Source organism: Macrosteles quadrilineatus, unplaced genomic scaffold, assembly GCF_028750875.1.
Source record: "Macrosteles quadrilineatus isolate MER2022 unplaced genomic scaffold, UCM_ALF_1.0 Scaffold_6__1_contigs__length_79288215, whole genome shotgun sequence".
Taxonomy (NCBI): Eukaryota; Metazoa; Arthropoda; class Insecta; order Hemiptera; family Cicadellidae; genus Macrosteles; species Macrosteles quadrilineatus.
The window spans coordinates 29,230,756-29,246,487 of NW_026542599.1; the positions used below are offsets into that span (position 1 = coordinate 29,230,756).

Genomic DNA, 15,732 nt, shown 5'->3' on the forward strand with positions numbered 1-15,732 from the left:
TTGCAGCAAACCTAAGTACTCATTAAACTAATTCTGTTTAAATAGGGAATAAATGTGATATTTTTAAGGAGACATTTTAGTTTAAATCCAATCAGGCAAATGGAAATTCGCTAAGTCTGCAGGTTTGCTGCGGCGGGGGTATTAACATACACTGTAAATAATAAATGTGATTGGAATATGTTCCATTTGTTTTGATTTTATTTTCATAATTAGTTGTTATTTCGTCACCAGCATAGCAACCCGTTAAACCCATGTTAGTTTTAAACATTTGTAATTCTTTTTTTTATGTCTTTTTAGCCTATTTTAATTTATAAAGGCATTCTGTAGATCGACAGGAAAATACATTTCCACCGAAATGCGGATATTTTCTCTGTGATGTTCACGAGCTGATAAAAAGGTTGTAAAGAAACATGCTTGCCTACATTATTGATATATTTTCTCAGTTTTGTATAGTTTGGTGAAAAACAGCAATCGTACCACGGACCGATTTCATCTTCGTCTCGAACTTAAAAATGATCCCGAGCTGAAAAAAGTCATTTTCGGCCCTAGGTACGAAATATACTCTTAAACTATCGTAGGATCGGTGAATACTAAACTCTATCTTGGAATTGCATACACTCGCTCCTATCTTTAAGTTTACGTTGTTGCCATACAATAAATGTATAAATAAACACAAAAATTCACAAGTTCTGTTGTAAGTACCTATATCATGTATAAATAAAAACATACAATAGCATCATGTGTAAGTGTATTCTGTAAAACTTTAAACAAATATTAGTAAAATAGTTTTCAGGTAAACTATTGTTGAATGAATTAGTTTTAAGTTGTTAAATTAACCTCGACCCGTGCTATATGTTTAATGGAGTTTGTCCGGAAAAATACCATAGTAAAATTAAATCAAATAAATAAAATCAAAAGCAATTCATAACAAAAGAATAATAGATACAGAATGAACGTAATTTCTGAAAATCGACAGGGCCCACATATGCGAAGCCTGTGCGTGGGGACCAAGTTGACTCAATAATTGGCAATTTGTCATAGTCTTGTAACATAATTAACTACCACTACTATAATTATCAATACATTTTCAAAGGAGAAACAAACGTCCGATTATTTCTAGGCAGCCACAACAGATAACTTTAGAAAACTACGTTATAAGAATTAGAACAACTCAAAAATTAAATTGTTAACATGATTTGTTTAGCCTAACGAAGAAAATCATGAAAACCAAATTTAACTCCCATAAGAAAAACATGGGGAGCAATTTCGTTTACGTATAAGCCGAGTGAGATAATAGAAAAATATACGCCGATGCTTGATGGCAAATCTGTGCGTGCATACCTTTAATTTGAGACCTCAATAATAAAAATGGTCGGGTAGCAGAGCCAAACGAATAACCCATTTTCTTAAATTTATAAGATTATTTAATTATTTATTTATTTTAATTATTTATTTATTTTACTTGACTGTTAATACCAAAGCAAAAGCTTCAACTTCGTATGCGTCCGGATTACGAATAAACCTAAAACAATCTTACACCAATTTACCAATAAGTTTAATAAACCAAAATTGCACATACTCCGGACAGATTTCTTATAAAGAGATGCTATGACAATATGATCAAATCTCTATTTAATATCGTTTAGGTTGTGTATTGATTAGTCAGGACATTGATTGAATAAATAAATATTTAAACAGTATATATAGACTAGGCCCGTTTTCAAAAAAAGGCAATGCAAGAAGCATTTCATGTAACAATTGGGGAAACAACGTTTTTAGGGTATTTCGACCCTGCTGAGTACGAATCTGCCTGTTGCCAACGCGAAATTTGAACCGGAAGTGCGGTATCCAAGATGGCGGCCAAAACTCTTTTTGCCCCATATCTCCCTTGTTAGTTGGCCTAAAATAATGGTTTAAACGTGTATATAGGGGTTTTTTAGATGCCAAACACATTACAACACTCAAAATTGACTTAAATTAAGTTTTGAGGGCATATCTTCCAAAATGGCGCCCAAGATGGCCACCAAAAACTCTAATTTCCGCATATCTCCCTTGTTTTTTTGGCTGAAAATAATTATTTAGACATAGGGCATAGGGGTTTTCTCTGATGCCAAACACATTGCAACACCCAAAATTTACTTACATTAAGTTTTAGGGGCATATATTCCAAGATGGCACCCGAGATGGCCGCCAAACACTCTTATTTCCGTATATATATATATCCCTTGTTTGTTTGTTTAAATTAATTATTTAAACGTCTACAACGGTATTTTCTTCGGATTTTAATCACATTGCAACACTCATTATTTACTTCCTTTGAGTTTAGATGACATATGTTTCTAAGATGGCAATAAAAACTTTATTGTGCTTACGTGAGCTCCGTGCGTATTATTGTATTTATTGTTTAAAACCAGTCAGGTATCTATTAGTATGGCTGAATATGTGCTACTATTTTTTAAATACCAATTGAAATTTAGCAATGTTAAAGTAGAAGGCAAATTGTTTAATGTAGGCTACTCTGGTGGCACCGTAGATAACGCTAGTACAACAGAACCGTTAATTAACGATTTTTTAGAATTAAGTGTGTATGATGTTGACGAATTTATCACTTATTTAAGGTGTCCAGTTATGTAAATAGATATTTATTGTAAAATATGACGATACCATACGTATTTTTTTATGTTTTACAGCAATAAATAATTTCATTTGATCTGAACGTGTAGTCCATCAGAACCTGTAAAAATTATTTTTTAGACCATCCCTAAAATCTGCAAGAGGTGGTGCATGTAAATTAAATTAAACAAAGGTACTTTATAACACATTAATAAATAATAATAAACAATTTGGTTATAATATTAACAATGATACTGTACTGTTATATTGCATTGATCTTGTGGTACCACCCATCAATGGAGGTTTGTTTACCATGGGTCTCAATGGATAAAATATATTGTTAAAGGGTTTTTTTATGGCAGCATGTTGGCCAAGCGTATATAAAAGTTAGTTTATGAAGAGTAAGTAAACAATTGTATACATGTGTACAAAATAATTGTTAATAAGTTTAAACCTTTTGTTTTCCAACCGTCTATAAAAGTTTGTTTGTAAAGAGAAAGTAAACATTTATATGCATTTCTACGAAATAATTATTTAAGGTAAGTACAAATTGTATGTAATTCTTAATTTATTTAAACTTAGCAAATAGAGAGTGTTTGAACAATTCGTTAAATAATCACGGTAAACGCTATTTGTTATGTTTTCTCGTTTGTTAAATGTGAAAATAACGTATTGCGTCCCTATTGCTAAGTTTGAATAAACTAAGGATTTAATACAAATTGTACTTACCTTAAATAATTATTTCGTAGAAATGCATATAAATGTTTACTTTCTCTTTACAAACAAACTTTTATAGACGGTTGGAAAACAAAAGGTTTAAACTTATTAACAATTATTTTGTACACATGTATACAATTGTTTACTTACTCTTCATAAACTAACTTTTATATACGCTTGGCCAACATGCTGCCATAAAAAAACCCTTTAACAATATATTTTATCCATTGAGACCCATGGTAAACAAACCTCCATTGATGGGTGGTACCACAAGATCAATGCAATATAACAGTACAGTATCATTGTTAATATTATAACCAAATTGTTTATTATTATTTATTAATGTGTTATAAAGTACCTTTGTTTAATTTAATTTACATGCACCACCTCTTGCAGATTTTAGGGATGGTCTAAAAAATAATTTTTACAGGTTCTGATGGACTACACGTTCAGATCAAATGAAATTATTTATTGCTGTAAAACATAAAAAAATACGTATGGTATCGTCATATTTTACAATAAATATCTATTTACATAACTGGACACCTTAAATAAGTGATAAATTCGTCAACATCATACACACTTAATTCTAAAAAATCGTTAATTAACGGTTCTGTTGTACTAGCGTTATCTACGGTGCCACCAGAGTAGCCTACATTAAACAATTTGCCTTCTACTTTAACATTGCTAAATTTCAATTGGTATTTAAAAAATAGTAGCACATATTCAGCCATACTAATAGATACCTGACTGGTTTTAAACAATAAATACAATAATACGCACGGAGCTCACGTAAGCACAATAAAGTTTTTATTGCCATCTTAGAAACATATGTCATCTAAACTCAAAGGAAGTAAATAATGAGTGTTGCAATGTGATTAAAATCCGAAGAAAATACCGTTGTAGACGTTTAAATAATTAATTTAAACAAACAAACAAGGGATATATATATATACGGAAATAAGAGTGTTTGGCGGCCATCTCGGGTGCCATCTTGGAATATATGCCCCTAAAACTTAATGTAAGTAAATTTTGGGTGTTGCAATGTGTTTGGCATCAGAGAAAACCCCTATGCCCTATGTCTAAATAATTATTTTCAGCCAAAAAAACAAGGGAGATATGCGGAAATTAGAGTTTTTGGTGGCCATCTTGGGCGCCATTTTGGAAGATATGCCCTCAAAACTTAATTTAAGTCAATTTTGAGTGTTGTAATGTGTTTGGCATCTAAAAAACCCCTATATACACGTTTAAACCATTATTTTAGGCCAACTAACAAGGGAGATATGGGGCAAAAAGAGTTTTGGCCGCCATCTTGGATACCGCACTTCCGGTTCAAATTTCGCGTTGGCAACAGGCAGATTCGTACTCAGCAGGGTCGAAATACCCTAAAACCGTTGTTTCCCCAATTGTTACATGAAATGCTTCTTGCACGTTATAGAGAGGGATTTTATAATTATGGGCCTGATCTAATATACTAAAACATAAATACAGTACAAAACAAACATAAATGTAAAACATAAAACATAAATGTACAGTACATAAATATCCTAAGTGTTACAATAAATTAACAATGATCATTTGTTAAATTAATCAGTTCAATGTTATTTATATAATACGACCATAAAGATTGGCGAATGTCTCTCGTGTTTATTAGGACAATAACACAATATACCTTATTGTTGATTCAGGAACACGCCATGAACAGCTATTTCTGAGAAAGGTGAACGAAATACCTGTTGTAAAATGCAGCCAAAGACATCTGCTACAACGTATTTGACTTATTGTTTAATATAAGCAAAACCATATAGATTCAGTACTTGGAAAGGCAAAGGAAATATTTTGTAAACAGCGTACAGAATGTCCCGTTAATCCCCACACGTTACTCAGAATGGACTTCATTTGCAAATTCTTAGAGTTTCCTTTCACAACAATCCATTCCAGTTATTGGGGTGTTGGGTCAGCCCTCTATCGCGTAGTTGCGAGAAAGTGATTGACCTCCAATCAACCTAAATATTGTTTTGATTTTACGTAGTACTGTGGTAGTTGCTAAAAAAAAACTCTTTCACTCACAGTATTAAACATTTTCAAAAAAATGTTGATTATATCAAACTGTTATGAACAGTGTGATTTTTTTATTAATAACATAAGCTTTTAGTTGAGTATTTTAAACTCCTTGAATGACAAAAGTTTTAATGTAAAACAGATCTATAATCTGATGTACGCTGCCCAACAAAGACGTTATTTATTTATTAGTTTTGAAATAATTCCTGGTAATACACATAGCTTAAAAATTAGTCGATTTCGAGAAACAGGTACACTACATTATAGTGCAAACAAAACGTAAATAACACTTAGATTTTCAATCCATTACTGATTTTATACTGATTTTAAGTCTAAATCTACACAGGCAACGTAACTTATGAAATACTCTTAGTTTATGAAGGCTTGGTATAAAAAGTCTTGTAAAGTGCCATTCTTGTGTGTTCTCTGGTTAGGAAACTAGCCTTAATATTTAGTTGTTTATGATATAAGCGGTCTGATTCATACCTACAGTGTATTCAGGTTTTGGACTGGCTAGGCCTATATACAAATATGCATGAGTGTTCGATGTCATCATGAGCGTTGGAATGTTTACCTAAAAAAAATGTCGTAGTAGAGGGTGATAGTGTAAATCATAGCTGTTCCCTGGTCCATCGGCCGGTGCCTCGAGGGGTAATGACCGACGGACTAGGGATAGAGCTGATGACACATCCGGTCATGTGAACATCGATATATTAACTAATACTATTTAATAGTAACTAGGTGAAACCCGTAGAAATCGACGGTTACTTTCAAGGATTACGTTAATTCACCTAACTGCGATAAATTGGATGAAATATAGGCTACATATTTTGAGCATTTAGCATTGTTTAAAGAATAATAAGTGTAAAAACAATATTGATATTAATTGCGTTAGTCGCCAAATTCGGTTGATCATTCAATGAATAAAATCTGGAACATTACCATACGTCCCTTACCATACGTCATCGGAGTTATTATTAGTATGTTATCTGGTATCTCTTCCTTTGGAAGAACCTTTAAATAGTATTAAAATCGTATTGGTGGATCTTTTGTAGTTAAACACTTCCGTGATTTCATCAGTGTAATATGATTTTATTTGAAAAGAAAACTTTTTTTGGGAAGACATATTCAAAGGGAGGTATATCCGTTACAGTGTAAGTTTGATTTTTCCTTCGTCACGTCGCGTCAGTTCATATCTTACTTCTGTGCCAACGAATGCACCCTCTAGCTTACTTTTGAGAAATTTATTTTGAGGTTACTGTTGAAGCTGGAATTTCTTGACATGGGGGATGTCAGTTTCTTAAATAGGTGACATACGTAATTTTGATCACCACAGTCCATATTACAATAATCAGCAATAACATTGCGTACTCCTTTATGCATGCTCAAACCCCCTCAGCTCCTGGACTACAAGGCCTGGCCTTTGTGTCAGTGGAATTTGACAAGCGAAGTTTGCGTACACCACCAAGAACCACGGCTAGGTGTTGACTATTTGACTAAAGCAACCAATCAGTTCTCACTGATCAAATAAAACTTACTAACTATATTAAGTAGTAATAAAAATATACCGCTTTTAAATTACTATCTAGATAAATAAATGTATATGTAACTTGGTCTTATGTGATTGTTGGATGTAACAGCCGCTCATACACTAGACAGAATTGTCACGTATGGAAATGTATAAGCGGTCTTTCGGCCTTGACGGTTTTATTCATATTTACAGTTCTGATTATGTAAATACTTAGCGGCTACTATTACAATTAACGTTATTAGTAATCTACAATAGTACAGTTTCTAAATTAAAACTATTTACATTAGTCAGTTCTTTTGGTCTTAACAAACTTATATATAGTTAAATATAGTTACTGCCCAAGTTTGTGGAGGTATAATATCGCTTTAAACACGGAGCTATGTCTCTATTGTAATAATACCGGTATTGTTTGCGTATTCTTTCGATCCTTTGGTCCAGCATAAGATAGTGACCAGAAATCATAACGTAGCCAAAATAAAGTGTCTCCTAAAACTAATAATGTTTAATGGTAGCTCAACGTTATTATCTGAAGCAACATTGATTGAAACCCAGATTTGTGTATGTTAAAAATAGTATTTATATGTTACTATAACTTTTACAGTTAAAGATATTTAACAAGGGATTGGGACGTTGTATTCCGCGTTGGATGGTTACTACATTTAGCCATGTAAAACAGGTTAGTTAAACCTTCAACCCTAACAGAACTGAGCGATAAATAATTAATTGTAATTAAGAAACTGTAAATATTGTACATTACTAATAACGTTGATGTAAATAGTGGCCGCTAAGAATGTACATGGTAAGAACAGCATATAGGAATACAACTGAAAAGACCAAAAGGCTGCTTCATACATTTCCAGACTTGAATTTGGCTTAAGTAAAATTTGTCTAGTAATGTATGAGCGACTGTTACATCTACACTCTATCTATTCTATCTATATATTAATTACGTAAGCCGATTCTTTGCGTCAAAATTGTGGTGAGAGACTGGGAAATCGTAGAACGATTGTGGCATCTGTTGTGGCTGCCTAGAAATAATCGGACGTTTGTTTCTCCTTTGAAAATGTATTGATAATTATAATTAAAAAATAAATGATTCAGGATTTAATGGAAAACTTTTGCTTTGTTTTAATTTCAAAACATATGTTCAAGATTTATTCAATTTTACTTTCTCCCCCTATACCATAGTATATGGAGAAAGTATTGTTTTCATCAAAATTTTCGAGTTTGAGTTTTGAGTGGATATATTCGTTTTGGGTCCCCCTGGACCCAAAAAAGTGGTTTTCGAAGTGATGTCTGTGTGTATGTGTGTGTGTGTGTGTGTGTGTGTGTGTGTGTGTGTGTGTGTGTGTGTGTCTGTGTGTCTGGATGTGTACAGAGCTAGAGACTACACCTGTGGTCCGATTTCGATGAAATTTGGTATGTAGGTTCTAATCCATGGTATCTCCAGGCGTTTTTTTCATTTTTTTTAATTTTGATTTTTTATGGGGATTTTCCCATAAAACCCCATAAAAAATGAAAAATAGGATTACAGAAAAAAATCCAGCTTTGATTTAACATTGTATGTTATAGTCCTTACAGTTTTGATAGTCTTTTTTTAATTTTTTAGAAATTTTTATTTTTAATGGGGATTTTCCCATAAAACCCCATAAAATAACAGAAAATATGATTTTCCCAAAAATGGCCCGACCGATTTTTATAAAAATTTAGTATGTTATAGTCCTTTATATTCTGAACAAAATGGTACAAATCCCATTTCTGTAAAAATTACGGTTCAAAAGTTATTATAAATTATGTCATTTTCCCATAAAACCTCCATAAAATAACAGAAAAATCGGATTTTCCCAAAAATGGCCCGAACGATTTTGATACAAATTTAGCATGTCATACTCCTTTAAATTCTGAACAAAATTGTACAAATCCCATTTCCGTATATTTACTCTCACCGCTTACACATGATAAAGGTTGTTGACAAACTTACGGGAGAAAGTATGTGTCAGAATGCTGATACCGTTTATTTTTATATTTTATTTTACCAATTTTAATTTTAGATTAATTTATTGTGGTGTTTAATCAATTATTGTATAAAGGGATAAACCTCAACGGCCACTCTTGGAAATCAACCTGGGAATAAAGATGAAATAGGTTCGTTCAGGACAGGCAATATATTTGTTCATTAATCATCAAGTAAGTACTATGACAAGTTCCAATGGGCGGAAACACATAATTTTTTAGAGGAGATTTTAACCAGGTACTCCAAAAAAGGTTCAAATAATATAGCCCAGCATGTACGGTTTTAAAGGAAGCATCCATATATAACAGTAAAACCTAGAGGTAGTTTCCGTTTCTTAAAACCAACCAAAAATATGCATGTCGAAGATTCTGATGAAAAGTAATTAATTGTTTTTTAACTGGGTAATGGAAACCTAACCAGTCGCAAAATAGTTAGGAATCAGCCGTTGAATAGACCCCTTTTTGATAGAATATTTAAAATCAATCGCACCTTTAGGAGGAATACCACCACATAATCTTACACTAGGCTAATAGTAGTTTTTATGTTGATCAGAAACAAATCTAGCGATACGTTTGGTCAATGGGATGCTTTTACTTTACACTAATTTTGTTAAACCTTTCCAAAAGGAGCATAAACGTAGAAATAATAACTTCGTAGGGATGCTAATTTAGCGGTTTTGACCAAGAACTAAGCTTATCTCAACACACCTTTATTTGCCTTTTCATTTTTGACGAAGACGATTTCCAATCTTTCAATCAGGGAAGCCTTTTTATTATCATTATCATCAAACACAAGACCAAAGCTACCTTAGTAAACCAATATTTATTCACAAACATGTTTGCTGCCTTTAGTAGTAGAGTTAAACCTCTGGAGTGATATAAATTATTTATTAAAAATAACGTCAACAAAAGCAAAGAAAGACTAATAACAAACTGTTTCTCAATGAGCTGCAGACAAGCCAAAACTTTCCTGGCTTTTGTAGCAAGTTGTTTATAATAAATTGTTGTAAGATTGTATGATTTTTAAAGAAATAAAATAAATCTCTTAAACCGGTGACAAGTTGAAGGGGAGATACAACTAGCCGCAGGTACAACTAGACGTAGGTACAAGTGGGCGTAGGTACAACTAGTCGTAGGTACAAGTAGTCGTAGGTACAAGTAGTCGTAGGTACAAGTAGTCGTAGGTACAAGTAGTCGTAGGTACAAGTAGTCGTAGGTACAAGTAGACGCAGACGTATGAGGTACAAGTAGACGGTGACGTTCCCGACTAGTTGTACCTGTAGATTTTTAAGAGGTACAACTAGACGTAGAGACAACTAGACGTCCGCACCATCGTCAAGTTGTCTCTACAGCTTTGGACGGGGTACAACTAGACGCCTGTCACCAAAATGCAGCAGGTACAACTAGACGCCGGTACAAGTAGACATCGCCCCAGAAAAACACTATTTAGGGTTAGGGTACCAAAACTAAAATTCAAAGGGAAATAATACTTTCTCCATACATCTACTGTGTTAAGTGACTTACATGTGAGTTCCGATCTCCTTGACTTCGTGATGTATGACCTCGTCCAGATTGTGACCAGGCTCCAAGTCTCTGGCTACTGAGTCTCCTTGGTGTCCAGTAAGTGGGATACGGAGAGAACTTGTCTGAAGATCAGCCTGCCAGCAAAACATTTTTAACTTTAATATCAACCTTACTAATCTAATGTAAAATAATACAGTAGAGCATGAATTATCCAATTATCCATCCGAAACAACAGATAACAAAAAGGAAGAGAGAATTAAACAAATTAAATCGGGTGGCAATCACAAATTTAATGTCCGCTACTCAAATGTCTACAAGAATAACTATTTGTCTACTATGACCATGTGCACCCTTATGACTCTGTTCCAGTTTAATTTCCGGTTCCTGACGGCTTTTGTCGGTGGCAGTTTGTACGCCATTGCGTAGTGTTTTTTAAGTAAGGGCCATTTAAGTAAGTTTGCTTGTAAGTCGCAACGAGGTTCCTCACCACTTTCTGGCATCATTTATGAACAGAATGACACAACTTGCAGCTTACAATCTAAACTTTCAGTTTACAGTAGAAACATAAGTCAATAATAAGATACATTTTCTAGCGGAAAGTAAATAAAAGAAACCTCTTATAACACCTAAAACATATATTTACGCTTATACTGATACTCACAAGATGGTAAGTGATGATCGATTTTGATTGGACACTCCAATCATCATCAGACCCAATAGGCGAAAGGGCGAATTCGCCTATTGGGTCTGATGATGAATCAAGAAGATATTTAAATTTTCTAGATATGACTATTGAGAAGGATAATAGTAAACTAAACTTTAGTATTTATAGAAAACCCACGTCTTCAAACCAAACAATACATGCCTTGTCATACCATCCTTTTACTCAAAAAGCGAAAGGGTTAATAATTTTGATGTGTATGATTCCAAGTACCACTTTGCTATATTTTATTTTTCTACAACATAATAGATAATCCTTTATTACCTTCAATGTAACATCTTTGGCAGATTGAGTGCTATCGTTGTGTACACAAATATAGCTTGAGAATGTCTCACCCAAGTAAATGTTTCTGAAATCAAAGACAGCATTACATCACTTTTAGCCAACACATTTTTAAAATAAGTAAAATATTAAATAAAAAAAACAATATTACATCTGATAACAAGACAAATCTCTGATGGAAAACTTGTCACAGAGATAGTATAGTTCGGCCGCTTAGAAAGCGACCTCCTCCAGCATTTGTTTAGCATTAGCACGCAGGTCGTTTTCTAAGCGGCCGAACTATAGTATGTTTTCTGTGACACAAGTTACAATTCGACAACATTGGTTAAAAAGATAAGAGGTAAGACCTCACATAGCCAGTAGGTCGTCCAATCAGATGGATGAGCATAATAGTAGAGCGACCAATTAGATTTAGGCAGAAATAATATGCCGCCCCCTGTAAAATATCCTAAATTTAATTATATCAACAGCCTGAGTCTAATGGTAATTTAAAGTGTAAACAGAGTAAAACCAGCTTCTATATTTGAGGAATGAGAATGTAACCTAGAAAAATCGGTACTTACAAATTATACCGACCACATCTAATAATGTAACGTAACCTAACCTAAGGGTGGTTAGGTTAGGTTAGGAGGATTTTTGATTTAAAACAAAATTATTGAAATCTTGGCATTTCATAAATCTTAAAATTTGGAAATCAATTTATTGGTGATGTTATTGGTATAATACGTAAGTACAAAAACATCTGTATTATTTCTTGAGGTAAAGGCCTTTGTAACAAGGGCCGATCTGTTGCTCAACAAATTACTTTGTTGTCAGGCCACATAACTGGCTTTTTCTAAATTAAAGATATGAAATTACGAGTAAATAGAAATATATATAAATAACTTTGTTAAAAAGTTATTTCCTCAGCAGTGGTGTTGGTCGTCATGTAAGTAGTCTACAGTAAATTAGAACCTCGATAACAAGACTCTCATGGGTATTATAAGACTTGTTAAATCAAGATTTACTTCTTATCGAGATTTACAACAACATGTGATCAGGGGTAAAATGAATTCAAGGGAATTTACAAATGGCACTTGTTATCAAGGGTGATTTGTTTTGGAGGGTCTCGTTATCGAGGTTCCACAAATTACCGGTAGATCTTGATTTGTCTGCCTGTTTGTCCTCCAATGTAATATCTTATCATGTTTGTGTATGTCTTATGATAGGAGTTTTCATGTATAAATATTTTAAACATGAAAATCCCTATGAAACAGGTTGAGGCCTATTCTCAAACTGTTGTGATGAAAATAGCATTATAATGGTAAAAATTGTACAAGCATGAGGATGAATTAAGAAAAGAGTGTTTTAAACGATAAACCTACCCAAAACTTTGTGGTAGTAGTAAGAATTGTCCTATGGCAAATGACTCAGCTCCAGGAACTGCAGTTATGTCGTTTTTTAACTGGTTGTTCAAAACCATTCCAAGGAGATCAGTAGACTCTGTTTGTACACAAACTGGACTTGCTAATGTTGGTCTTGTTAGTCGCATAACTAAAAAAAATTAAAACTGCATTTCATGTCATAGAAAAGTAGCCTTCCAATAATAGATAGGCTAAACCAAGAGAAAAATTATATTTAGTAATCCAGCCTACTTATTTGAAAGTATATTGAAAAACAAGCTAGGAGAACAGCATTTTAAAACACAATGAGGTTGGAATGTAGTTGCGTTATGAATGGTTAGCAGAAGGTTCTCTTCTTGAGATGACACACAAAAAATCTATATTTAGTAGGCCTATACAAGTTATTAAATGAAATATGCATATTGATATAAAAATTGATATTTATAACCGGTAGAGGTTGAATCCAGCGCAACCCGACCGTGTACTGCCATGGAAGGGGGGGGGGCATGGTGTTTAGAGGCATAAATAATAAAGCTTTTAAGGCTAGGCTAATGGAATACATCAACAAATTCCATTAGAACCTCTTGGTGGAAGGACAGTTAATTAATTGTAAATGAAGAAGTTTTCTCTTAGTTTATCTTGATTAGGCCTACCTCATTCCTTTCTTCTTCACCAAGCCCAGATATGCCGGATAGGTTGTGTCGTTTGGAATTAAATAAAGATAAAAATACTTAGGCTACTGATACTTTTGTACCTATCTTATTTACATATTATGTACATTTACATTTTACATGGTGGTGTATCTAACCTCAATTTAGTTTAGTCTTTTGAAAAACTTGTTCAGGCTATAGAGTGGCTTTCTAACTAGCCATGTCGTCAAGGCAGTGTTAAATTTCCTTGTTTCCAGGTTTTTTATGTCTTGGGGCAAATTGTTATATAAATCTTAAGCACTATGGTCGGGAAAGCATTTTTGGTCTTGGAGAGACTGCAAAAGGGAGGGAAGGTCTATTTCCTCATTAGGCCTAGTATTATGTCTTGTTAATATTCTGGTCGGAAAATTTTGGATGGTGATTTTGTTTTTAGGTTATGATGACATAGCAGAATAAAGTGGCTATAAAAGACAAACATAAGTTAACGCACAAAAAACCTTTAACTTAGGCCTAACTGTTTTTTTTGCGTTACCTATGTTTATGTAGGCCTATTTGTTTGAATGTTTTTTTAACGACTCTATAATGGATGAAGATCAAACATTCTTGGTAGGAAATCACCTGACGATACCTGAATAGGCAAAACATGTTGTGAGTTTATCTACAACAACATTTGAACTGTCGACGTAAAGGTATGTACCTTATATTTGTCTAATTCAACAGTTCAGGGGCTACATCATGAATTATAAAAATAGTAAGTCCCTCATGAGATATTAAACATTTAACTTTTAAATATACATTTTCGTTAGTGAAGCCACAGATGGGGTGTGCTAGTGACTAAATAACACTGATGCATTGGTATGATATTAGTTTTACTTAAAACGAGATTATGTTTTATTGAAAATGTAAATCTTTACTAGAAGAATAATGTAAACTAGGACTAACCTTTGAGTGCTAACAAGTGTTCAGGTTTTTCTCTTCCTTCCATTTTGCAAGATTGTATTTATTGTTGTAAATAAGAAATTAAAAAATATGCACAATTTCACACTCTACAACTTCTTTGATCATTTGTTTTAGGCTACCAACTCAATAATTATTATACAAATATTAGGCAGAGTTAAGGCAGGTTAAATATGTTGACATAGACAGAAGATGAAGACGACAAACAAACAAAACAAAACAACACGAAACGTCAAACGTAAAACCAAGAAAAACAGCTGTCCTGCTACTGAATCGCTGAATCCAGTGGTTAGGCTTGGGCAGTGGTCACGGACAGGTAGAGTTAGCATTGAGTATAGTTAGTTTTGAGATGTTTTAAGTCCAGGGAGCCGAACCCGAAGCCCCACTGAATTCCTAATGTTCTGTAACTTTGTTTCCCTTGTCTGTGATTGTAGGGTCCAATGTGATCGACATCTCAAATGACCGAAACTGAAATAGTCACACCGAAACTAAAATAGTCACATTTGACTGACATTATCATACAACTCCAGTTGTGAGCTTTGGTTATTGTTATGGTGGTAACCCATAACCAATGGAAGGATAATAGTTTGTTATTCAGGCTTTCAAGTGACTTGAATAGTTGAAGCGTTCGTAGCGCACATGTCTAGGGAGTAGAAGACGACTAGGCCCCTTTACTCCATCTCCATCACGGATGTTTTTGAAACACCTTACTCAGTTTGGCGATCCACCACCTTGTATATAGAGTATAAAGTGTTTTAAATGTGGTTTATAGCGCAATTTATCCAGCTATGGCTGCTGGGCAACGATGAAGGACCGGTAAAGGTAAAGGTTGAAGCCATCCCAGCCCGGCCGTGCACCGCCGCCGTACCATGGTGAGGGGGTGGGGCGTGGTTTTAGAGACTTGATTTGTTGATACTTGTAGGTATCCCATTAGTAGCACGGGTGTGCCATGGTCGTCAAAGTTTTGGCGTATTCTAAAAACTCTTCTACTGAGTTGTAAGGCCTAGTTGTTAAATATTCTTTAAGCTTGGATTTAAACTTCTCCGTATCTTCAATTTCCCATAAGCCTGCTGGAATTTTATTGTATATTTCTATGCATGTACTGCAGGTCTTGGTCCATCTCTCACTAAACTCGATGAAACTTGTGGTACATGTAAAATTTCCTTCTGCCTCGTTGAATAGTTATGGATTTGATTTTTCGGAAAATGTTCTGGCTTCCTTTTAACTGTCACTGCAGACTTAAGGATGATCAGAGCATGCAGTGTGAGTATTTTCAGTTGT

At 33.9% G+C, this 15,732-nt stretch overlaps 1 protein-coding gene across 1 annotated transcript in view; it reads right to left on the bottom strand.

Moving 5' to 3' along the window:
- The window catches only part of LOC128997085 (trafficking protein particle complex subunit 13-like), a 29,769-nt gene extending 15,125 nt beyond the window's left edge, over positions 1 to 14,644 (bottom strand). Inside the window, exons 1-4 of the mRNA XM_054422663.1 lie at positions 14,437 to 14,644; positions 12,827 to 12,995; positions 11,445 to 11,529; positions 10,460 to 10,593 (exon numbers count right to left, since the gene is read on the bottom strand). Of these exons, the coding sequence (XP_054278638.1) occupies positions 10,460 to 10,593; positions 11,445 to 11,529; positions 12,827 to 12,995; positions 14,437 to 14,479 (431 nt within the window). The 5' untranslated portion in view covers positions 14,480 to 14,644. The remainder of the gene's footprint in view (positions 1 to 10,459; positions 10,594 to 11,444; positions 11,530 to 12,826; positions 12,996 to 14,436) is intronic.
- Positions 14,645 to 15,732: the final 1,088 nt, after the last annotated feature.